At 45.8% G+C, this 24,404-nt stretch overlaps 7 protein-coding genes across 7 annotated transcripts; 3 read left to right on the top strand and 4 right to left on the bottom strand.

The window, feature by feature from the left end:
• Positions 1-303: 303 nt before the first annotated feature.
• Positions 304-1,626, bottom strand: N7487_005300 (SDR family oxidoreductase; the record flags this gene model as incomplete). The annotated part of the gene is made up of 2 exons (XM_056873047.1): positions 304-1,541; positions 1,596-1,626. The coding sequence occupies 2 exons, from the start codon at positions 1,624-1,626 to the stop codon at positions 304-306; spliced, it is 1,269 nt and encodes a 422-aa protein (XP_056730767.1).
• Positions 1,627-4,188: 2,562 nt separating this feature from the next.
• On the bottom strand, positions 4,189-4,852 carry N7487_005299 (uncharacterized protein; the record flags this gene model as incomplete). Its single annotated transcript, XM_056873046.1, has 2 exons — positions 4,189-4,206; positions 4,349-4,852. 2 exons carry the CDS (start codon positions 4,850-4,852, stop codon positions 4,189-4,191), a joined length of 522 nt encoding a protein of 173 aa, XP_056730766.1.
• A 6,522-nt stretch (positions 4,853-11,374) lies between these two features.
• Positions 11,375-11,754, top strand: N7487_005298 (uncharacterized protein; the record flags this gene model as incomplete). The annotated part of the gene is made up of 2 exons (XM_056873045.1): positions 11,375-11,451; positions 11,526-11,754. 2 exons carry the CDS (start codon positions 11,375-11,377, stop codon positions 11,752-11,754), a joined length of 306 nt encoding a protein of 101 aa, XP_056730765.1.
• A 533-nt stretch (positions 11,755-12,287) lies between these two features.
• On the bottom strand, positions 12,288-12,605 carry N7487_005297 (uncharacterized protein; the record flags this gene model as incomplete). The annotated part of the gene is made up of 1 exon (XM_056873044.1): positions 12,288-12,605. The coding sequence occupies one exon, from the start codon at positions 12,603-12,605 to the stop codon at positions 12,288-12,290; it is 318 nt and encodes a 105-aa protein (XP_056730764.1).
• A 1,166-nt stretch (positions 12,606-13,771) lies between these two features.
• Positions 13,772-14,425, top strand: N7487_005296 (uncharacterized protein; the record flags this gene model as incomplete). The annotated part of the gene is made up of 1 exon (XM_056873043.1): positions 13,772-14,425. One exon carries the CDS (start codon positions 13,772-13,774, stop codon positions 14,423-14,425), a length of 654 nt encoding a protein of 217 aa, XP_056730763.1.
• A 209-nt stretch (positions 14,426-14,634) lies between these two features.
• N7487_005295 (uncharacterized protein) lies at positions 14,635-18,679 on the bottom strand (the record flags this gene model as incomplete). The annotated part of the gene is given in 6 exon segments (XM_056873042.1): positions 14,635-15,060; positions 15,127-15,365; positions 15,502-15,640; positions 15,697-17,827; positions 17,847-18,348; positions 18,406-18,679. 6 exon segments carry the CDS (start codon positions 18,677-18,679, stop codon positions 14,635-14,637), a joined length of 3,711 nt encoding a protein of 1,236 aa, XP_056730762.1.
• Positions 18,680-19,616: 937 nt separating this feature from the next.
• On the top strand, positions 19,617-24,199 carry N7487_005294 (uncharacterized protein; the record flags this gene model as incomplete). The annotated part of the gene is made up of 7 exons (XM_056873041.1): positions 19,617-20,342; positions 20,497-20,706; positions 20,761-21,098; positions 21,165-21,312; positions 21,372-21,701; positions 21,744-23,223; positions 23,277-24,199. The coding sequence occupies 7 exons, from the start codon at positions 19,617-19,619 to the stop codon at positions 24,197-24,199; spliced, it is 4,155 nt and encodes a 1,384-aa protein (XP_056730761.1).
• Between the last annotated feature and the right edge of the window lie 205 nt (positions 24,200-24,404).

Genomic DNA, 24,404 nt, shown 5'->3' with positions numbered 1-24,404 from the left:
GAACACGACCTGGCATGTGGCACATGTCCCTTCCGTTCCCAGCCGGCAGGTTTTCGAGACACGCCTCAAAGACACAGAAATGAATTTCTACATCGATCGATTAATTTCGGACTTCTACCTTAGCCTATTTTCTGGCCATACTTCGAAGCACTTGTGGTGTGCCAATTCGTGTATTGCATTCTTTCGTGATGAAGGTCTGGTCCTTGGAATCTGTCCACGACAAAAAGCAGCAAAAGCTTGAGACTGTCCACGACAGTAGTTGAGAACCGCTGTAGCCATGATTGCCTAATGTTGCACAGTCGACTAGAAATCCTTTCTCAATTGTTCCAAAGGCGGAAGAACGCCCTCGCATTCGAGGATTTTGAATGTCTCCTCCAACTCGTCCCACGTATCGGCATACCCAGTCCAACCCAGCTTCCTAGCCTTACTCATACTTCCCACACAACTCCAGTCCCTACCAAGAGTCATCGTCAAAAATTTCCAGGTGGCCTTGTCCCATGCGTGTTGATCGAGGTTGTAACGTTCACGGAGTGTAGCCCAGGCCTTGTTCACATCCTCTCGTTTCGCCCACTTCTCAGGGTCAACCTGAAGGAACAATGTGGGGGAATCGTTGGAAACCGAGTCTGTGGAGAGACCCAGCGCGGAAGCAGATGCCTTCAGAGGCGGCTTGTTTTTGAAACGAATCGTCGACGACTCGTAGCCTTTGAAGCCTTTGGTATCCGGAGTGCCTCCGTTCGGGAACATTGGATCAGGAATACGACAGCCAAACCGGGCGGCCATACGTGGCCACAGGTTCTGGAAAGATTCCGTATCTCCATTCATTACGTTGAAGATCTGATTTCCGGCCCCCTGTGCGGTGGCTGCCCACAGACAGAATTTGGCATGGAGATTGGCCGATGTCCAACAATTGAAGGCGAAGTAATTGGCCTTGCTGCCAATGAATGGAAGCTCGGATCCCGGAAGAGCTTTGTTGACAGCACAGTACAGCCCCAGGGCCGTGGCTTCGTTCATAAAGTTGCCACGAGCATATCCCAGTACGTCTTCTGGGAGTGTGGCAACCCATTCCCAGCCGCCTTTCTTAGCCGCGTTTGCTAGGACACGTTGTTGGGGATAATAGAAGATCGGCGGCCAAGATACACCACCTGCATCGTTTTCTAAAAGGGGGTCGTCCTCCAGTAGAGGTTGCTTTCCCGGCCCGATATGTACACCGTACTGCTTGAACCCGCAGGTGAGAATGAAACGTTTGATCTTCCGAGCCGTGCCGTTGAGCTCCAGTGCTTCCAAGAAGTTGTAAAGTAGAGCTTCATTCACTCGTGACTGCTCATCCTGGTCGTCCGAAGCCAAGTAGGCGCAAAAATAAATATACTCGGCGGACACACCCTCGAAAGACTTGGCCATATCTTGCGCCGAGCTTTGCAGGTCCAGGGTGACATGTTGGACTTTCGAATCTTTGTAACCCGGGTTTCCACGCGAGAAAGAATAGATTTTGTCGTAAGATCCATCTTTTAACAGGTGATGCACAATCGCACTCCCGGTGATTCCTGCAAAACGATAAATGAATGGGTGGTGGCAAACTTCACAATGGAATTACTTACCAGTAGCACCGGTAACAATAGCTGAAGGCATGATAATGTCGATTTTGGCTTGCTGCAGTAATATTTGAAAAGCGGTTTGTCAAAATTCGTGGTGCTTTCAGCAGGGTATGCAAGTTAGATGAACATTCGGGATCTGGGGCTCGGGATCTGATGTCTTCAACGACGTCATTATACTACATGCGAAAAGAAAAAGTGACCTCGTAATGCCACTGAAGTCATTCTGAGTGACCAAAATTGTCCAACCTAATCTATTAGATGAACCATTCAACTTGACTGAACTGGAAAAATGCACAATTTCACGCGCTCAAGGGTTGGCTGGGGTTGGCTGGGAATAGTAGGGCGTAGGGCGTGAAGCGTGAGGTCTGAGTCCCACCCGTTTCGGCGGAATGTTCAACGACAAGCCCCTCGGAGACTTTCGTGATTGTTATTCAACAGAGGCGTTGGATCGAGCCCCGGACGTCATTTCTGTCAAAGTTTGAAAGTAGAATTACCAATATAGACATTCCAAGTATTCATATAAGACATAAAATCGGGGGAAGGATTCCTGTTCCCATCACAATACACGTGTATCTATTGATTTGATCATAGTCATCGATCTCAAAATGTCCTCGTGAGTGTGATCTACAAATCCCACAGATGCGGGAGAATGCTAACGCTCAAAGTCCCCAAGAAAAATACCTCGCTGCAATTGAGGCCAACCGGAAAGTCAACCCGGAGACTATCGAAGACCTCTTCAGTCAACTTCCATCTCTTAAGCCAGATTAGACTGCGACATCGCCCGTCCATGGGCACCTAGGAGGTGCCCATCGCCCGTCCACGGTGGGCCTTGGGCTATTTGGATTTTCGAGTGCCCGTCCATAACGCCCAAGGCCCACGGGCATGCCCACGGCGGGCATGCCCACGATGCCCACCATTATATAAAGTTGTCTTAAATATATATAAAAATTAGATATATAGTAAATTATAGTATATATATTTATATATATCTTATTAAAAATCCGGAATTATGATTGTAAATATATAAAAAATATAAATTTAGTTGAAATATTTTGAAATCTGTCAATTAAAATCACGTGTTGCGCTAATTTTGCTTACTAAAAAGGCCCACGGGCGCCCACGGTGTCCATGGACAATGGGCCCTAAGGGTAGGGCCCGTCCATGGGCGTATTGATAGTGCCCATCGCCCGCTTACATAAGGCCCGTGGGCACTGCCCACCCGCCCGTCCATGGGCGATGTCGCAGTCTAAGCCAGATCAATTGCTTGGTGAATGGAATGGAGGGTACTTTGACACTGGACACCCGGTCGCCACCCAGCTGGAGGAGATCAAGTGGGTCGGAAAGTCATTCAAAACTCTGGAAGATGTTGATCCTGTGATCGTTGAGCGGGATGGCAAACGAGTTAGCTAAAATTTATGAATATTATTAAGGCGTAACAGCATAAATATACTTACAGTCGATCTTATTAGTAATACCTCTACTTCTATATTTACTAGAGAGATCATATAATCTAAAGGATAAATAGCTAAAGCTTTATAATCAGGGAAATAGAATGTCACGGGTCAGACCCGCCCTCATTATATGGCTCTGCCATATAGTTCTTTCACCGCATACGCCATTCTTCACCGCCTTTTCTGTTATTTCTGCTATTCAGCTTGTTCCACTCTTTCTCTTCCTTCTAAGCTTGTAAACAGCATGCAGGCATCGTCTAGTTGAATCAATTTGACCATAGCCCTTCACAGAACTGTATAGAAAGCTTATTTGAAATTTCTACCTATTTCAACCCAACTGGCCTAGTTTATAGGTTATAAAAATATTGATTGAAAGTTAGTTGAAATAGTAGAGGGTAGTTTATTGTTATAGAAATCTATAATTCTGTAGTCTCAGTATCAAGAAATATGTAGAACGGTAAAAGCAATTTAGGTTGTTTTGAGAGGCTTACTATACCTTGGCTGGTCCGTTCTGCCGAGTGGCTGGATGTTGGTTGCCAGGGAAATAAGGTGCGTAGTGACGTCAAATTTTGGCAATCGGCTGAGAACAATCTTGTAAGAGCGGGGTGAAAAAATTCTCGCTGGTAGACGTGGGGGGTGGGAGGGTATAAGCGAATGCACGGACATCAGAGCAAGTGGAGACAAACAAACCAATAACATCTAATGAACACCATCCTCACCTTTTTGCTAGGGTGGTGATCAATTAAACAATATGATTTCCTCGAGCAAGTAAAACACTTACCCTGCCGTCAACAACTTGACTTCCCACTGACTCAACGTTTTTCAAGTTCCTCGTGTGCAATGGTCAACACAAGTCCACCATTAACTAACCCACCCGATTTCCGCAATAACATTTTTTGAAGGGCATCCGTTTCCACACTCTACTACATCTACTATAACGAGAGCTCAAACACGTTGAATCGGCCTCGAACGCCGTAGAAATTGAGCGGCTTCTCAATTCTTCAACACCGCCGCACTATATTGCGTTTGCCTGTCTTGTTCTGGTCTAAACCCAGCTCGCTGTTTTCAGGGTTACCTACGATATGCTGAGTTATGGAGCTATATTCAATCATCGCTCCTAGGATCATGCGAATGGCCTCTGGGAGCTAAATGTCCTCCAGGACCTGTTGTCAGGGATATACATGAAGTATACAGGATGTTTGGAGAAATGATCTGCGGGACCCACATGGTGCATCTGGGTTCCCCTGAACGCGAGGAAGCTACCTTTCTTTTGCTTCCTCGCGCTACGTAATGTGAGGGTCTCACGTATACGTGAGCTCTGATTTGTTGATACGCGATACCGTCAGTGCGGCTGCGGATGTAGGCAATCCGTTGCTCTTCATTCGGGTATTGAGCGGCGCTGTTCATCAGCTTATCCTGCACCTTGTCTCTCCAGCTATCAAATGCGCCGCGATCTCCTGAGAATACAGGTGCGTCGGGAAACTTTGGATTATTGAACCGCTCCGGACTGTTGTACGGCAAGTGAGAGCTTTCTCGTCGGGGAACACGACTGTTGTTGTTTCTTCCCGGAACCGGCATCGATTGTCTCGCTGTATTCATCACCGTGAGGATTGACTGGTCTCGTTCTCGGCAAGCTCCGTCCAGCTTCAAAGTCAATTCCTCGACTCGCTTCTCTGCCAAATCTCTTTGCACAGTCATACGGTCTCTCTCACGTCGCAGTTCTCGGTTGTCTTCGCCTAAACGTATGACTTCTTCACGAATCACATCATCGGTCACTTGGTTCGTATTCATTTTGGCTTGTTTGTCCATGGCGAGCATAACATCCCACCAAATCTCGAAATGGTGTCGCAATCGTGCTAATTGCTGTGCTCTGTCTAGAACACTAGACCTTGCCAACTCCCATGGGACTAGAAAAATTTTGGTCCCATATCCTGGTCCCATCACTCCCATGGGACTAGCCAAAATTTTGGTCCCATTACCATAGTGGTCCCATGGGAGTCCCATGGGAGTGATGGGACTCCCATATGGTCCCATGGCATACATATTTTTGCCAAGCATTTCCTATTTTGGTTGCACAAAAATGCTAACTCAGCAGATAAAATACTGTTTTTTACAGGTGTATCAACATTCTCACTTCAAGTTTATAGCAATCTAACTTTTTTATATGGCATACTATTAAAAATAGAAGATGAATATCTCAGCCATATATTTAAATATTATATTCAAGCAAAAGTAAGCCCAAATATATAAAATTAGGTATAGGAGATCAAGAAGAAGTTGTTGACTTAGTATCATGGTCAGTCAGTAGAGATATATATATTCACATACATGCTATACTCTCCAGTTTCAACTAAGCTCTACACATATTAAAAATTATACCAAAATATAATAAATCCTTTTTTTTTACAGTATTAGATACTATAGATAGGTCTTTATTTCATCCTTTTATTTCAAAACTACTCTTAATATCATATTATTGGTATAGAAATCAATGTCTAGACTGCGACATCGCCCATGGACGGGCGGGTGGGCACTGCCTACGGGCCTTAAGGCCTTTTTAGTAACTAAGTAGAATTCCTTAACCTCGTAACCTATATTATTTGTATATTTTTTCTTTATATTTTTAAGTAATTTAATTATATATACATAGTAGTAGCATTAGCATATAGTAGGTTTAGAAGTATAATGATTTGACATTACTGCCAATTTTCTAACCGAGGTCAGAAAAATGAGCTTTAGAAGCCTTTATATAATAACTTGATACGACTATCAATTTTCTGACCTCGGTCAGAAAAATGGCAGTAGAAGATACAATGATTTGATACGACTGTCAGTTTTTTGACTGGGGTCAGAAAATTAAGCTTTAGAAGCCTTTATACAAGAAATTCCATCAAAATGCTAGGGGATCGGGTTAACCCTCAAAACTGACTATACCCCTGACTTAATAGGACTCCTATAGGACTCCCACGGGACTCCCGCGGGACTCCTATAGGACACCCGTAGGACCCCCACTATTATAAAGCTTGCTTAACCAATCGGGGAGCTGTAAATAGAAGGTCTTACTATCTTATAATCTATCTTCGCGCTAGTTATTACTCGGCCTACTATAGAGTACTTAAGGTATAGAGGATAGATGCGATCGTTAATCAGAAGATTTTTAAGAGGTAAGTTAAGATTATTCTATCCTTATTATACTCCTAAGTCCCTCCCCTCTTTACCCCAGTCCTCTACAATATAATGATTATTGGAATATCATATCTCAATACGATCTTTATGCTGAGGCTAGCCCTTCGTCCCAGATTGCCTCCTCGCAAATTGGGATACCTCCACTATCTTCACTCTATAATCTTGATTTGATAGATGAACCCCTTACACCAGACCATTCGATTAGCCAGCAGCCGATTTATAGCGTACCACCATCCTCAGTTATTCAGTCCGAAATTGAATCAACACCTCTTCTACCTAGTCTTCGTCGAATCGGTCTACGAAATCAAAAGTTCTAGGTTCTCTGGACTATAGAGAATAAGGCAGAGTTTATTAAATAGTAGAGGAATATAACTAGTGCTTATCCATACCCTCTACTCTATAAAGTGAACTTCGAAGCACGATATACATCTTCTGCTTGGGATTAGTTTGACCAGGTAGCACACTATCAAACTGGAAAACCAATAGCACTCTATCGGAGATATAGAAAGGTGCTATCGTATCTATTATCAACCTTAAATAGGTCGAAATCCCTAACTGCGCACTTAAGTAGCCGCATATACAAAACTAACGCACAAAAGGACTCAACCCAACAGGATATACAACAATCGTTTAAACTTTCGGTAAGACTAGGGTCTTATAAATAATCTATCTAAGGCTAACTTCTATATCATTCTTAGTCAAACCGTATATCTACTCGAAAGGCCTTTAATCTACAAAGATTTAAGAGAGCCTAGGTAAAATTTATCGCAAACTCTCGCCTTCCATTTCAAATCCTCCGGCACCAAGAATTCCAAGATCTTATAGCAGAGGCACAGCTTTTACCACAACCTTTAAACCTTCTTTCACCGAAAACTACGCGGCGTCAACTCTAATCGATTGTCCAGGCAGAACAGCAAAAGCTACTCTCCTACCTCCCCGCTAGGGTAAAGCTCTCGATTACTCTTAACTACTAGACCTCACTATTCCAACAAGCGTTTATAGCGATCACAGGGTATTTTATAGATATCGATTGGGTATATCATAAGATACTTCTAGGCTTTATACCGGTTTATAGCCAGTATACCGGCGCTCACTTAGCAGAGGTTCTCCTCGGTATTCTTTCTGACTATAGGATCGTTAATAGGGTAATTGCAATTACTACTAATAATACGTCAAACAACAAAACTATAGTTGAAAGTCTTTATAAATCAATCCGACAGATAGATCTCCCGGATTCCACTAAGATTATACGGGTTCTATACCTTACCTATATGATTCAGCTAAGTCTAAAAGATCTTCTTAGCTTAATAAAGGCCAATCTAAAGAATGATAAAACCGCGACCGTATAGTCAGAAGAAAATAGGGGCATCCTTCAGCAAGCAAAGCTACAGAAGGGAATTATTTATATACTTACAAAGGTATATATCTAACCTCTATAAAGATATCTTATATTAATCATGATTATAGGTTCGCGCTTTTGCTATATTCATCAATACTAGCCCACAGCGACGGGAGGCCTTTCTGAATCTCTAAAGCGACGGAATAAAGCTGGCTCCAATCTAAGATATCCGCACTCGGTAGAATTCCACATATCTTATACTCTAGCGTGCCAAGCGCCTTCAGACAATATTCCAGCGGTATTGTACAGAGCACTAGCGCCCTAAGTTCCACATTAGTAAAGGGGAGTGGCGCCAAATCGATTACCTACTCTATATCACAAAGCCTTTCTACAAGTGGACGGTCGGTCTATTAAAGATCAAGACAACAACCATTTACAATATTTTTATAGTATATAACCGGCTATTCATACATTTTAAACAATCCTAGGCCCGACTTCGTCGTAAGAAGGTACCCTAAAAGAAGGCTATACTAGCGGCTCTTAAAGCTGGAAGGGAAAAGCTTTCGGTATACTACCAATTAACAGAGGAAGCCCATAGTAGCTTATACACTATAGGTACCATTCTTACTCCCCAGTATAAGCTTAAGTTTTTTGAAGGCCCAGAATGGTTAGGTCAGGTTCAGCTTAATAATACTATTTCCTCTTAGTATAATATATACAAGTCTTCGCTTTATAGCCATCTTAAAAACTATTCGAAACATCAGCCAGAAAGGGAAGTACCACCCACAGCGATACCTTCGGCATATTATACAGAGGATGAAATAGTAAGCCTTCTCGCTAAGGATCAGCTACCGCCCCCACTACCATCAAAAGCTACTAGTTAGGAAGAAGAACTTAAGGGATATCTCAATCTTAGTAAGTTTATACTATCCTTTTACAATTTTACGAACTACGTTACTAACTCTCTATAGAATGGAGCGCAACGAATCTATACCATTTCTGGAGGGAGAATGCGCGTAACTTTCCGATACTCGCAGGACTTGCACGGGACGTCTTTTCGATCCCAGCTATAGGCGTAGATATTAAGCGTCTCTTTAGTACTGCTCGCGATATTTGCTATTACCGACGGGGCTCTTTAAATAAATCGACGATTCAAGATCTAATGATACTCCGTTGTTTATTAAGGTTTAACATTAGAGATAAAGAAACTAAGGATACTATTTAACCTGAATCCGTTCTTAACCAAGACGAAAGAACAGAGATTGACGAATAAAGGGAGGCAGGACTTCCTGACTATACGCCAGAGCCAATCAGTAATGGTGAAGATAGCGAAGACAGTATAGACGATAAAGCCGACAACGTTAATCCAGACAATATAGATACCGCCATAGAAGAGGCAGAGCCAGATCATTCTATACGCCACCAATTACTAGTGATTCCGTTCAGTTAACAACATCCCCAAAGAGAACGCAAGCGACGAAGAGATAATGATTTGTATACTTATACATAATAGAGATAGATTAGTATAGAATTTTTTAACAGCTGTTAAAATATCAAATTCTACTGTCTATCAGAAATTGCGCTCTAGATATAGCACTGCAAATCTACTATTTTTATCCTAATACCAAGCCCAAAGTATTATTATCTCTATTCTTTAAGTAATTAAAATACCCAAAAAAACAGTGGCATTCTTCATAAGTTATACAGGTCACATTTTTCTATATGTTTGCACTATTTATAGTCCCATGGGAGTCCCATCAAAGTCCCATGGGAGCGGACTGGACCGCTTAGTCCCATTCTTGGCACTCCCATGGGACTTGATGGGACTCCTATATGGTCCCATGGGATAGTCCCATGGGACCACTCCCATGGGAGTTGGCAAGGTCTAATCAGCAGAGGGGATAAACGGGGTAGATAGAGAGGTACGAGCCATTTGAATTAGGCTCTGAAACGTTGGGTGCTCGATAAGTTGAAATGGGAGTCGATTAAGAGATAAGAAGGATAAAATCTCTTCCTCCCAAGCCTCTTATAAGAAAGGAGCCTCGGTCGGAGTATCATCCTAAAAAAATTTAGTAAGGAGAATAAAAGATTAAGTTATAATAGAACATATAGCTTTGCTGAGGAATCTTGTGATCTCTAGCTTTGATCCACCCTTAGCCTTTCGACACCCTACACTCTTAATATATTTTGACATTGTTGATATGCTATGATATTGTGCTTTCCGGTCGCCCGTTAGATAAGGATAGATAGTGTAAGGATACTCAAGAATCTGGCCGCAATTCTTACACATAACCTTTAGTGCCCTATCGATACTATTTGCAACCTAGTTAAACCTACCCCAAACATCAGACTGGTGGTTTGAGTCCTAATAGATCTTGCTCTTCCTTCCAAAATCAGTCTGTAACCACCAGTCGACCTATTCGGTATAAGTCATTTTGTCATAAAGAACAAATACCTTTCTCCGATCGGGACCAACATGTAGAAGTGAGGTAGGAGGTATAAGGGGAATAATCGGACGAAGGAATTCGGAGTCAATAGAGTCGAGATCGAACGTCTGCTGGCTAGTGGATGGTTCAGGGGTACCAAGTCGGTTTGAAGGGGTAAGATAACTAAGATTGTCTATATCTCCATCATAAATCGAGGATATCAAATTAGATTGCTGGCTCTGGGATATAATAGGCGAAATAAATAAATAATCAATTACGAGGGGAAGAATAAGAGAAGGGATTTACTTATAAAGGGCAGAAGACGTATTACCCTAGCTATAAATAGAGAGCTAAACGATTAAGTCGTCGTTTATCAAAAGTACCTACTTCACTAGCATTTAATTGGTATATATTATAGGTTTAAGTGGGTTAGAGCCAGCATAACCCAGCAAAACCCAGCTAAAACCCAGCCAAACCCAGCCAAACCCAGCCAAACCCAGCCAAACCCAGCCAAACCCAGCAAAACCCAGCAAAACCCAGCAAAACCCAGCAAAACCCAGCAATTATAACGGGCTAATGCCGGTACTAAGGCTCAGGCTCTACCCGCGCTTACTGCTAGATCCCCTCAGCCAGAGTTTCTAACCGCGGTCAGAAACTAGGAGTATTAGTACTCGGGCTCTACCCGCGCTCACTGTAAGATCCCCTCAGCTAGAGTTTCTGACCGCGGTTAGAAAGTATAGTAGAATAAGGCTTTAATCATATAATTAATTTTCTGACCGCGGTCAGAGATAGTAGTAGTCGAAAGGAGATCTCAACGTGTAAGGATAGAGTGACTACTTTACACTATATTCAAAATATATTTCTACAACTTCAACCATATCAGCAAACCTAAATTATCAAATACCACTACAACCATGATTATCTTTAATTTTTATTGGTAATAAACTAATATCTGGCCAATATAAAATGATATAAGTGTCTATTTAGTTTAGTCATATAAAGTTGATGTCGAATAAGTGAGTTTATATAGGTTCGATCTAAAACACAAAAAAATACGAAGATTACATGTTGATTATTTAGCAACTTTATGAACGCCAAGAGTTTGTTTTTATGCAAAGTTGGGTTTTACTGGGGCCCCATTGGGGGCCTAGCGCTGGGTCCGGGTTGGGTCCGGGTTCGCTGACTTCGACCCGGACCCAGGCTGGGTCCGGGTCCGGGTCCGATATCTCGACCCAAACCCGGGTTGTGCGATAGACTATCAGCAACTGTCATTTGCTGGAGAACGCCAGGACAAACGACATCTGCCATAGCGGCGTTTCGTTATCGGCTCTTTTGAGCTGCTTCGATAGTGTCGGAGCCCAAGAAGGTCGAATTCTCATCATGACGACTAATCACCCTGACAAACTTGACGCTGCTTTGACTCGCCCTAGTCGTGTGGATAAAATGTTTAACTTTGGGTATGCGGATAAAAGCAGTATTGAAGCATTTTTTGTCTCATCTACAAACCATTCATTGAACTGGAGTTCACCAGTGTGTCATACATTACGACTCGCAAATTGGAAAATCAGCTAGCTGGAGCCATGAAAACCCAGAAGATCCTGGACCTGTCCATTGATTTTGCTGAATTGGTTCCAGCTGAGCAATTCACAGCAGCTGAAATCCAGAGCTACCTCCTAGGTTTCAAGGATGAACCGGAAGTGGCTGTTAAAAGGGGCGGCCGAATGGGTAAAAGATACGATGGGGGTGAAATCGTGCAGTAGTAATTCATGAGTGCGGATTTTTATAGAAATGCGACAACTGGTTGGCTGGCCCACACAGTCACCATTCCGACACAAACCCTTGCCCTTCCTAATTTCACTGTTCAGTCTTAGAAGCAAAGGGCACGGTTATCCCCAGACTCACGTTGGTATGATTATGAGAGTCAGGCCATTGACAGCGGAACATATGTAACTATGTGGATGATTGCGAGCAATTGATTTGTCTCGCCTAAATGTACGGATGTAGCTACATAGAGTCAGATCATGACAATATTGTCTAGGACCTTCCACAAATCAGTTTCCGTATTACAATAAAATTCTTCTGTCTTTCCCATGTCCTAATTTTCACTCTCAAAATTTCAGAAGAAACAAATGAATAAATGCCTTTTCAAGCCGGACTTCAAGACAAAATGCTGCGATCATGATCATGAGCTTCATTGAGGCCTCAATCTTGATAACTTCCATGATGCAAATAATCCAAATTCCTGGCCTGGTTCTTCTAAGCACGTTCGCACAGGTCTTTTACAGTAGACTACTTAAGCTTTGACCCAAACAACACTGGTGATCGTAAGGAGTTTGTCATTCGGAGTGCTGGTAGATGGAGTGCTGGTAGATGGAGTGCTGGTAGATGGAGTGCTGGTAGATGGAGTGCCGGTAGATGAGTAGGAGGGCGAATTCGTTTTGTCCTTTTTCTCAATTGTAACACACCAACTACCAGTCTTCAATCCATCATTGAGTACACATGACGCTTGGTTCCCAGTTTTATTGGTAAAGGTGACCCGTCCTGTGTGATTCACCTGGATCCAAGCAACAGGCGAGCCGTCTTCTGTACCGCATATGTTGACATTGAGCATATTCAATTCGGGACTATTGCCCTTGACGACCTCACTTAGCACTATGAATCGGAGGGGAAGAAGGTGGTTGAGGAAGAGTAGGTTCTGAATGGGGGAACTGCGGTAAATCAAAGGGAGCCATTGTCTAAAGAAAGGCAAAGGCAAAGAAAGCGATGCATTGAGGTGGGCCGAAAAGGGCTAAAGGGGATTTTGGGGGAAGTTGTCTTTTTTTTCGTGATGCGCGACGTGACGCGCCGCATTTCATCCCCTCCAACCCTTTTCACTTCTACTTAACGGCTCACCCTTGTTAAAGTGAGATATCCACGGTCGATATACATTTGTTCTTTCTGCTCAACTTGTTTCTAGGCATTTTTCAGCACTTTATGACTCTCTGCGCGCTCTGAACGCGTAAAATTGCCATTGCGGGGGCGGTTTTTAATGTCAACACCGCCAAATTCCAGCATCTAGTCGAGTATACCACCATACCTCACGCTTCGCTTCAGGGTATATCATGAATAAAACACATCGGAGCTTCCACCTATTCTGATTGACACACCGGACACTCGAATTTGGGTCGAAGAAGTCGGCTAGAGGGGTGAACGGCTCTCGGCAGTGAGATATGTAGCAACAAGGCCGACTGAAGAATTGAAGATTGCCTATTCTTCATGATTTCCCGATACTGGCGAGGCTCTCATATCATACAGCCTTGGGGGTGCCACACGAAGAGACAGTAACATTGACTCTTTACTCTCTACTCCGTGTTCCGTACTCCGTGGCCCTAGTTCAGATGCGAACATGCCAAGATAATGTGGGAATGATGCCACGGAACTAATGGTAATTTATGCTAGAGAAACTAGATTGACCAGGGTCCAGTACAAGTAGGGTATTGTAAGGGGGACTGAAAGTTTGATATAAACCTGCTCACAGCCCTGGGGACTATAAAGCGGTCCTTCTCTTGTAGCATGTGTAAAGTTGTTGTTATATTATGGAGTTGTGTGGGTCACAATCCAGTAATATAGATACAGGTCTAACCCTAATGCATAAGTAGTGCGTATCAGGATGACAGAACAATACCATCAAAACAGGTGCTCCAACACCTTCCAAGGTTCCAACGAGGCTGGACTTTTCTCCGTCCTCAACTCCCCTCTGAACCACCGCAACATCCAACCTTAGAAAGTCGACCCATCATGTCGCTATTTCGAAAGCCGATGAAGCAATACTCCTGGCTTCCAGACTCCATTCAGGACGTCTATGAGTGGCTCCATTACTGTGAGCCCACCTGGGGCTACACAATCTACCGGACAACCTACACTCCCCAATCCAATGCCGCTTTCCCGCGTATGGTCGACCTCACCACGAAGCACATGAAGAATGGATTCTACTGGGAATACGAATCTTCCCTTAGCTGGAGACCAAGGGCAAAGGAGTTCATCAAAACGCCCTGGGATGAAATCTGGCCCAATTACCAGCCACGAGTCATTCAAGATGCTTCCCAGTTCGACGGAGCATCGATCGACCAACTCCGCGAGCATTTCAGGGCCGACGCAATTAAGCGTGATGTGCTCGATATGTTTCCTAGCTATCGCATGTTTATTGTTATTGACGAAGAAAGTTTTCAAACGTTACAGGACGCTCCCTTTCCAGGGGACATGAACTACAAAGAGAGGAGGCGTCATTACGTGAAACTCGGCGAGGCGTTGGAGGTAGATCCACATGAGGATTTTCCAGGGCATATGAAGTGTTCCCTGCCCTCGTTGTGGGAGGTGTGGACGGATATGTATGACGGGGGTTATATGAAGGACTGTGGTGCGATGATACCCGACGATTCTGATGTTTTGTGAATTTGTCATGCCATGTGGGACTGAGTACAACAGAAAAAAGACCCAAAATTCAATAGCTGCGTATTGTCGGTTCTGCAACTGAAATGGTCTACTGAATTGAACCGCCTGGGCACTCACCGACCCTACCATTGAAGCCTTGGAACCCGATTTGAAAGTTCTCTTGTATGAACTATATACATCTATCTATCAATTCACATGGTTGCTCAGCTTCAATCCAGATCATCCATGTCAATCTTCATATCCGTCGCATCCGCCTTCATCTTATCCAGAGTCTCGATAGTAGGTGCGACATTGGATCCCGTCCTCACTGCCCACAGTCGTCTCATGTCAGCTATGCTGCTAAGGGCCCAATTGGTATTCGTTGTTCCAATATGCTGAAGCCGGTCTCGGAACCATTGATCCCACCAATCCTGGGCATAGACTGCATCATTTCCATCGGCGGTCCACTGCTGGTCTACTAGGCCCCACTCCCTGCGGATTTCATTTGAAGTGGCAACCATACGAGGACGTACTCGAGGATCATTCAGATAATTCATGACAGTGATGACAGATCTGATGCTTTGTAGGGCTTCGTTCGGATTATCGAGCTCCATTTGAGTGGTCATGTTCGCATATCTTGTGGCATCACGCCACATCTAGAAAATGAATCAGTAAAAGAAGCCCCCACGATTGAGCCAGGATACGGGGTTTCAAGGTCTTACCCGACTTTTGATCAAATTTAGGCCCTGAAGGAGAACCATGAAATTTTGTTCATTTGATCTGCTTCCAAGAGCATTCATGACTCTTACGAGCGGGGTTGACGATGCCTCCCCACCTGCCATTGGAGGTGCAACACGCAGCATAGGCGTGTTGAGGGCTTCCAGGAATGGACGAGGTAGGGCAGAGTTTCTGGGTTGTCCTCCAGTTGACAACCTTCCTGCGTAACCGTTTCTGAGGAACCCTTGAATCGTGTTCAGTTCAATGTAATATTCCGCTGCATTCGGTCAGTCAAATCACAACAAGGCAATGAAGAAATGAGAGATGTCAAAAAGCTGGAGAGAACCCAGCCATATTCAAAGCCATAAAGGGAATATTACCTGAATAGGGTCGCCTGCCCCTCGCAGTGGTGATCCTTTGACTCCCAAGGGTTGTATCCAGACATTCAGCCTCGCCTCGATATTCATATGCATGGTTCCAAATGGGGTGGCCTACGGCCCATTCACCACTGCTTCTATACTGTGATTTCCGTGATTTAGTCAGGAGTCAAATCGAAGGGGGGTCTCTTAACATACCGAGAAAGATTCCCAGTTAAGGGAACCCCCATTGCGGAAAGGTACTCTGGAGGGCCGGGGACCCGCTCTCTTTTCCAAACTCCGTGCCTCGAGGTTGCCTCCGTCATCATCGTCGTCTGAATCCTCATCACTACAGTCTTCTTGTCCGTCTGGACAGCAGGATCGATATGCGTATTCGCAGCTGATCTCACTGTCTTCACCTCCAATCTTGTCGTCGAATATGTCCATGTTGCAGACTATCAAGGCGGAATAATCGACCATTCCATCTTCCTTCCATTCGGGGTTCTTCTTCAGCCATGACTGGATTTTATCGACCGCAAAATTCTTGTAGACAGAAGCAACGTTCTTGTCCCAAATTTCGATGGCTGCTTGGCCTGCCACAAGCGTGAAGCCGATATCGAGCATCAGACCGCGCATAGACTCATACGGCCTGGTATCAAAACGACGGTGTAAGACCGATGTGTGGTTGTATTCCCCAGAGGAGAGGCCCACAAATTCCATGCTTTCCAAATCGCGCTTGAAGTTGTAGGCATCGCTGCCGCAGTCTGGGTTTTTCATGAATGCTTTCACGTTAGACTCAAGGCGGCTTTCAGAATCAGTGTAGGATCGCTTCGTCTTCGTGACATAGTTCGCGCTACAGCACATGGACTTTCCACCGTCACCTTTGCAGCCGTCTCGGTGTTGATCCATGGCGACGCGGACCTTGTCACTGGGACAGCCGCTGTAGCAGTAATCTTTGACAACACCATCGGCAAGCGCCAAACCAATGTCGTCTCTCCATTCGCAGTCGTCCCATTTGGTCTTGTCGTCGTCATCGCAGCAGTACTTTCGCGTCTCCCAGGAAGTACCTTCATTGCCGTTCCAGGTATATTTGACGCTTTTCGCGTTGCAGTAGTTTCCACCACTGCCAGTCGTTGAGTTCAGGAAATATTCCATGTTGCTTGGGCACTCTCCGCTATCACAACCCGGCGCACTGCCAGCCCAGTCACACTGAGAGTAAAGCTTCATGCTGTTTGTGTCGGTTGTACAACATGCAGCCTGGTAGTCGTTGTCGTTGTTGCTGCAATGCTGGAAATTCGACCCAACTTCCACGTACCCTGACGGGCAGTCTGATTTGCAGTGACCGTTGTTATGCGTATACCAACCACACTTGGGCTGCTCAGAGTCGGGCGGACAGCAGAAGGTATGCTGTCCATCACCACCACATCCGGTGTTATCCCACATCCTCTCGTCCCCGCGAGCACCCTTGTCAGTGCGAGCAACAGTTGTCCATCCACTGGGACAGCTCTCAAAGCAATTGGTCCATCGACATTGGAGATGAGTCTTCTGGACTTCCATTGAGTCCTTCGTCTTGTCAAAGGCTAGTGAGGTGACTTTTCGGCCGGTCTTTTTTGCCAACGCAGTGGAAAAGTTGCCAGATGGGTGATCGTGAGAAACTGCCCAAACCATGACACCACCAAGACACTGGGATTTCGCAAAGTCGGTTTTCATCTCGAGGGTTTCCTCGTCGTCGTATGTGAGCCACTGATTGGTGTCAAACTTGAGTATCTTGACGGCAGCATCTTTGTCGAGTTTTGATGTGAGTTTTTTCTCGCTCATGATATCCTTGACTTCAGAGTTGAGTAGGATGCTAACTTCATCACTGCAGGGACCTGGGTTACCACCCGAGACGAAGGGGCATCCAGGGTCCATGCAGGCAGGGTCCGAAGCAGAGAAAACACGAGCGTGGAATGCCAATCCAAGAACCACCTTGTCGGAGGGGACGTCGTTACGCCAGATGAGGTCCATGGCATTTTTGATCTCGGTCAGATTGGTGTGCGAGTTGAGAACAGGATCAAGCCATTGGTTTCCCAAATCCCATTTTCCGTGAAGATCGTAGGACATTATGTTGAAAAAGTCGACATGTTTGTGTAAGTTTTCGAGATCAAAGTGTTGCAGATACCAGTATGAGGCAGGCAAGGTTATGCTAACCCCATCACGGCCACCTGTTCCTTTAAGAGACTTCTTGAGGTTGGCGAGGAATTTGGGGAGGTTTTTGAAGTCCTCTTCACGTCCACCGCGATCATCTGCAGTTGGATATTCCCAATCAAGATCAACGCCATCAAAGTTGTAATCAGTCATGAATGTCTGTCTTCAAAGAGGCAATGAACTTCTTCTGGTTTGCTTCTGAGCGTGCAATATCGGAGAAGACCGTTCGAGTTGGACCAGGATCATTGAAAGTCCATCCTCCAATGGCAATGAAGACTTTGAGATCAGGGTCGGCCTTCTTGAGATCGGTCAATCTCTTCATGAGCTTTTTCTCAGACTCGCTGGGAGCCAGGACCGCGAAGGATTCGGGGTCAACTGAAGCAAAAGCATAGTTGAGATGAGTGTATACTCCAACTGGGATCTGATCAGGATAGAAGACGTTGCATGGGCGATTAACGCTCCAGCTTTCGTAGTATCCAACAACTCGGTTCAAGCTGTCTTTGTTTGGGCATGAGGGACGCTTGACTTTCTTGGTGCCGCAAAAGTCCTTGGTGGTTCCACAGAAACCGAACTTGGAGCAGCAGACATTCAAGGGACATTTCTTAGACTCGGCATAATCGCCGTATTTTCCGGGATCGCACTCGGACTTTCTCTCGCAGTTCGCAACACAGTCGTCACCACAGACTAGAAATGAAGTGTTAGAGATTGAAGTTAAAAAAATTGGGCGAGATCAAATCTTACAGTCAGGTCCTAAACCGCAGAATCCAAATTTGTTGCAACATCCCTGAGCACAGGGTTTTGAAGCAGAGCACTCTGGTTCAAAATCACAGCTAGCGACACAATCGGCACCGGAGAAGTCATCGGTTATTCCGCAGTAGCCGAATTTGTTGCAGCAGCCAGTGGCACAAGGAGCGAGAGCACTGCAGCCTGCGGCTTGGGCATTCTGGCACAACAAGAAGAGACAAGTTAGGCCAAAAAGCCAGAGAAGGCTCCGATTGAAATGGAAGGCCCCCATTGTGCTTCACAAATCTTTCTCGCAGGGTGCGATCTCGTTTTCTATTACTTCTACTAAATTTTCTTCTATCATCCGGTATCCCGTACTCAGATGCTACTGGACGTAGCCAAGGCCCTCCTCCGTGTTAGCGTGAGGGATTAATCTCCTCAATTCTGATCCGGTGCTTGATAGTTCAAACTATTTACTCCGTAGCTGTGGAAAATTCTCCCTGCATGCATTTCTCAAGCGTAAAAACAATGAAGAACTATAGTGAGGCCCCATCGAGGCTGTTGTAGTACGGAGTAGAGTGGTATTCTTGGCGCAGTTCGCGATAGGGCTTGGTGGGCCTCTTGGCGCTCTTGGCGTTTACCCTTACCGGCTGATCCGCGACAGATGTCAGTACTATATCGCGGTTGATAGAATTCGGAAAAGCTTGCTTGAACTTGGCGAAGATAGGCACGCCAGCATTGGTCTCATATCCTGCAAGTATGAAGCTCAAAACGAAGGTCTCTCGTGTCTGTCTCTGCACCGCTATAACTGGTAGCCCCCGGTGGATAATGGTATTGTCAAACGCTAGCTTCGACTAGCACAATACATTGTATCTGGCCCCCGATGGAGGCTCATTTCGCTTCTTCGCTGGAGCGTGCAGTAGCTTCGGGAAGAGGCTGAGACATCAATATGGCCAAGCCGGGTAGCGCATGCCAGAATCCAAAAATGGGTAACATGCGATCTCCTGGTTGGTTCAACGTGAAGAGGACCCTGAGTATAGAGCCTCTTAGTATCAACGGAAACTTCCGGCCCATCGCTTAGCGAAATTTGGTGGAAGAAATGTCGGGTTGCATCAAGTAGCGTGGATGGAATTGGGTCGCGAGCTCCGGCCGAGGCGAGACGGATTTATGGTTAAGTATTCCCCTGGTGTTGGGAGGCCTTTCATCTATGCCGCGAGGTTTGAATGAAGATGAGACTGAGTGGTAGATCACGGTTTTCCGATCAAGGCTTGTTGCCGCTGATCGCGGCACTGGCCCTGACGATCTTCTGGGTTCCAGTGTGGGCCGATAATACTCAAACTCACCACAATCATCTTCATCATAGTCATCTCCATCACAAGCGTGGCAATGCGAGCGCAACCGGTCATGGCGATGCGCGCGAAATGGTACAAAATGCACTCGCGGTTTTAAAAGAAGTCAACAAAGATCGAACGGAGAATCCCAATTTTAACAAAGATACCTTTTCTGAGCCCCGCAAGGGCACAAGGGCGACTGCTAAGCCTTTGGACTACAGCCCCGAGTCTGTGAATATTGCCCGTCTTCAGACCAGAGATTCTTCTTCGAATAAAACGAGCGGAAACAGTCCTTACGTGATTCCACCTGAGCTGGCTAAGGCTGCTCGCATTGTCGCTGAGTCCACCGTCAACAAACCAACAGGCAATCAGCCTCAGGTTGCAGCGAATATTCGAGAGAAGTACGGCAAAGGCCGCAGACATACCAATACCCCAGCACAGGCCCTGCTCAGACCAAATGGACTCTATGGTTACAGTGCATTTGAAAGTGGTGATGAGACTGGCCACATAGGTGACAACAAGACTGCCAAAGCGACGCTCAACAAGCGTGATGCTGCTTCTGAGTACTGGATGGCCACAGTGGACCAGACCGGTCAAAGTCCATTCGCACCCAGCGGCTACAAGGTAAATTTCCCATTCAACATCATCCCCCCTTTCTGCACTTTCACTTCGTTTGTCTCGCTGATCATGCTGTATTAATCTTGTGTGACCTGTGGCCCTCTTTCATCTTTCCCTTGCTTCTTTGAACTAAGAACCGCTCCTGATCAATGTTCTCTAGGTTTGGAGAAATGTCAAAGACTATGGCGCTGTTGGTGACGGAGTCACAGACGACACAGCGGCCATCAACCGTGCTATTTCCGAGGGAGGTAGATGTGGCCCTGACTGCGGCTCTAGTACTATCTATCCTGCTACAGTTTGGTTCCCCAAAGGCACCTACCTTGTCAGCTCTCCGTTGATTCAATACTATAATACGGAGTTCCTGGGAGACGTGAGTACTACAATCTAGCAGGTCAAACGAAAGCTCCCACTAACTTACTAAAAGCCGATCAATGTGCCAACTATCCTGGCAGCCTCTAGCTTCGTCGGTCTGGGTGTCATCACTTCCGATGTCTATGTCAGTGATGACGAGCAATGGTATGTCAATCAAAACAATTTCCTGCGCAGTGTGAGGAATTTCAAAATCGACATTCGCCAAACGGATACCTCGGCCTATATCTGTGCCATTCACTGGCAGGTTGCTCAGGGAACCTCTCTAGAGAACATCGAGTTCTACATGGTATATAACTCGGATGTTCCCAGCAATACACAGCAGGGAATCTATATGGAGAACGGCTCGGGTGGTTTCCTCGCAGACCTCACATTTGTGGGAGGCAACTTTGGGTAAGCCACATACCAGAATCATCTGGATTTCTTTTCTTGGATGCCTTCTAATGTGATGAATGACAGTGCATACTTTGGCAACCAACAATTTACTTCAAGTCAACTCGTCTTTGTTCAGTGCAACACAGCCCTTCAGGTTCACTGGGATTGGGCATGGACTATGCAGGACTATGTCATTGAGTCGTGTACGAACGGTTTGACTATCGTCGGCGGGGTATGTTTTATTATTCCGAACATGAACTATTGGTCAAACATGAAGCTTACTTGAATTAGGGTGGCGGCGCCCTGGGTACCGGTCAAGGTGTTGGATCTCTCGTTTTGGCTGATGCCATCATTGCAAACACGGCAAATGGTATCATCACCTCTCTCTATGCCGAAAACTCGACCTCCCTGCTTTTGAAAAATGTGGGCTTTTTCAATGTCAAAACGGCCATCACAGATGACGTCAAAAACCAAGTTCTCCTAGCAGGAGGTGATGAGGTTCTCAAGGATGCCTGGGGATTCGGTAGGGTCACCGACGCTGAAGGCACAGGATCTTTTGTGTCCGGTGCAGACATCACTACCGGATCCATGAGCAAGAAGCTGCTTGGAACCCAAGCTTACGTCAAGTCCAATCTCTTTACCCGCCGATGACCTCAATACGAGGACATTAAGGCAAGTGATATTATCAACGTTCGGACTTTCGGCGCAAAGGGTGATGGCAGCACTGATGACACCGTCATTCTCAACTCTGTTCTTTCCTACGCCGCCAACATTTCTTCGGTTGTCTACTTCCCCTTCGGATTATACATGATTCAGGATACACTGAAGGTTCCTGTCGGCTCCCGCATCATCGGACAAGCTTGGTCTCAAATCATGGCAACAGGAAAGAAGTTCGAGGATGTTGACAATCCGTATGTGGCCGTCCAGGTGGGAGTTGAGGGCGATGTTGGTATTGTTGAGATTCAAGACATGCTTTTCACTGTTTCGGGCCCCACTGCCGGAGCAATTCTCGTGCAGTGGAACGTCGCAGAGTCTGTCCAAGGATCTGCTGCGATGTGGGACTCTCATATTCGCATTGGCGGAGCCATTGGATCCAAGCTACAAAAGGCTCAATGTCCCAAACAGTCAGGCAAAGTCAAGCCTGGTTGTATTGCGGCATCTCTTCTCCTTCATCTCACACCTTCTTCAAACGCCTATCTGGAGAACATCTGGGTTTGGGTCGCTGATCACGATATGGATGTGACCACCCAGGATCAAATTGATGTATATGCAGGACGTGGTATTCTGATTGAGAGTAAGCTCGCGTGGCTGTACGGTACGGCCTCGGAGCATTGCACACTCTACCAGTATCAACTTTCTGGTGCAAGCAACATCCTTATGGGGATGATTCAAACAGAATCACCATACTACCAACCTGTTCCCCTGGCTCCCAGTCCATTCACACCGGGCTCATTCCCTAATGACCCATTGTTCAAGAATTGTGACTCAACCACTGCTGCATGTGCATTCTCTTGGGCCGTACGTATCATTGATTCAACTTCTATCTGGGTTTTGGGCAGCGGTCTGTACAGCTGGTACTCAGATTATTCTCAGAAATGTCTCGATACAAACGATTGCCAGCAACGCGGGTTTGAGATTGAGCAAAGTCATGATCTTTGGATTTACAATCTCTGTACCAGGGCAATTGTGGAAATGGTCACCCCCTTCCAAGGTGTTCCGACATACGCCAAGGACAACGTCAACGGGCTTCTTTCTTCGATTCTCGTCTGGATCGGTGGTTTGGATATGACTATTGGCCAGAGGAAATTCGACGGCTTTTCTATCTACAGCTCTGACAGCCTGGAGAAGATCGATCTTCCGGACACTTGCAAAACTTCATTGGCAGCAAATATCAAGTGTGAGACATACCTTGAGAACATGATGTCTCGCAAATGGCATGGCTCGTTGAACAATGATACCCTGACGGACCTTGTCTGTGACACTAGCTGTGGCGAGAGCCTGAGTGAGTGGTTCGGGGCTGTGCAAAATAACTGCGGCGGATATAACATCAGCGGCTCTCCTCCGGAGCTATATGGTGGCCGTATCTGGGCCGGTTACAATGAAACTTGCAGCAAAGATAAAGCCACAGGCAAATACTGCAATGGTATGTTACAGACTTCTCCCCACGGTGCATGTAACTAACTCTTTCTCTGCAAGACGTCATCAGTGATTTTACTTTGGTTCAAAGCACCGCAGATATGCCTGAAAGCGAAGCTTGCTCTTACTGCTACACAACTCGTCTCCAGATGATGCAACAGACGCCTTACTCGATGTACGACGACTACTACCAAGAAGTTCTGGTAGAACTGAACAAACGATGCGGCCTCTCCGGACCTACCGACATCCTTGAAATCCCCTGGGCGACCATCGAGGAGGAAGACGAGTTCTGTGTCTCGGATAATTACTACACAACAGTCAAAGGTGACAACTGCACATCCATCGCAGCGGCAAACAAGGTCTCATCCGCGTCACTTTACACGGGTAACCAAGAGAAAATTGTGGATTGCTTCTCCATCAAAGCAGGCCTCAAGCTTTGTCTTCCTTTAACTTGCGAAGATACATACTCACTCGAGCCAACAAACAATTGTACCGCGATCGAGTACGCCTACTCGCTTTCAACCGGGGATCTCCGCAAATACAACCCGTGGATCTCCTTCGACTGTGACAATCTGCAAATTGCCAGCAAGATTTACGGCAATAATCTTTGTCTGTCGGCGCCCGGTGGTGCGCACTCCAATGCAACAGCCGGTACAGGTTCAACTACTCCCGGCAAATCAAACGGATATAGCGAGGCCTGGGCTGCCCCGCCGACAAACGCGACTATGGCCGAGGGAACAACCCTCAATTGTGGAAGATGGCATGAGGCTGCTGCCAATGAGACCTGTGTTGGAATCTGTGCCCAAGAAAGTATCACACATGCTTTGTTCGTGGCCGTCAACCCGTCACTGGATGATGCTCGATGCTCGCAGACGTTACAGACGGGCAAGACTTGCTGTTCTGGTCCGTTGTATTTGTGGAATGATGCGGAAACTTCTTCCAGCAGTAGTGCCAGCGAATCAGCTTCAACGTCAGCTGTTTAGCTGAGACTCAAGTCGAACTCTAGTATATAATTTGTGAACAAATTCATCCATTTCTTCAGTTCGTGATTATCGGAAGACTAAGCATGTACGACGATATTGTATGTATTGCGGGAGATGAGCAGAGGAAGCAGCCCTGGGAGAGAGAGAGAGAGACAGAGACAGAGAAGCTGTCACTCTGCCACTCTGTCACTCTGCCACTCTGTCA

This window comes from Penicillium crustosum, assembly GCF_028827405.1.
Source record: "Penicillium crustosum strain IBT 35664 chromosome Unknown utg000002l_segment0_segment0, whole genome shotgun sequence".
NCBI classification, from domain to species: domain Eukaryota; kingdom Fungi; phylum Ascomycota; class Eurotiomycetes; order Eurotiales; family Aspergillaceae; genus Penicillium; species Penicillium crustosum.
Note: the sequence above shows the minus strand (reverse complement) of the source record. Positions and strands in the feature narration are given on the sequence as shown.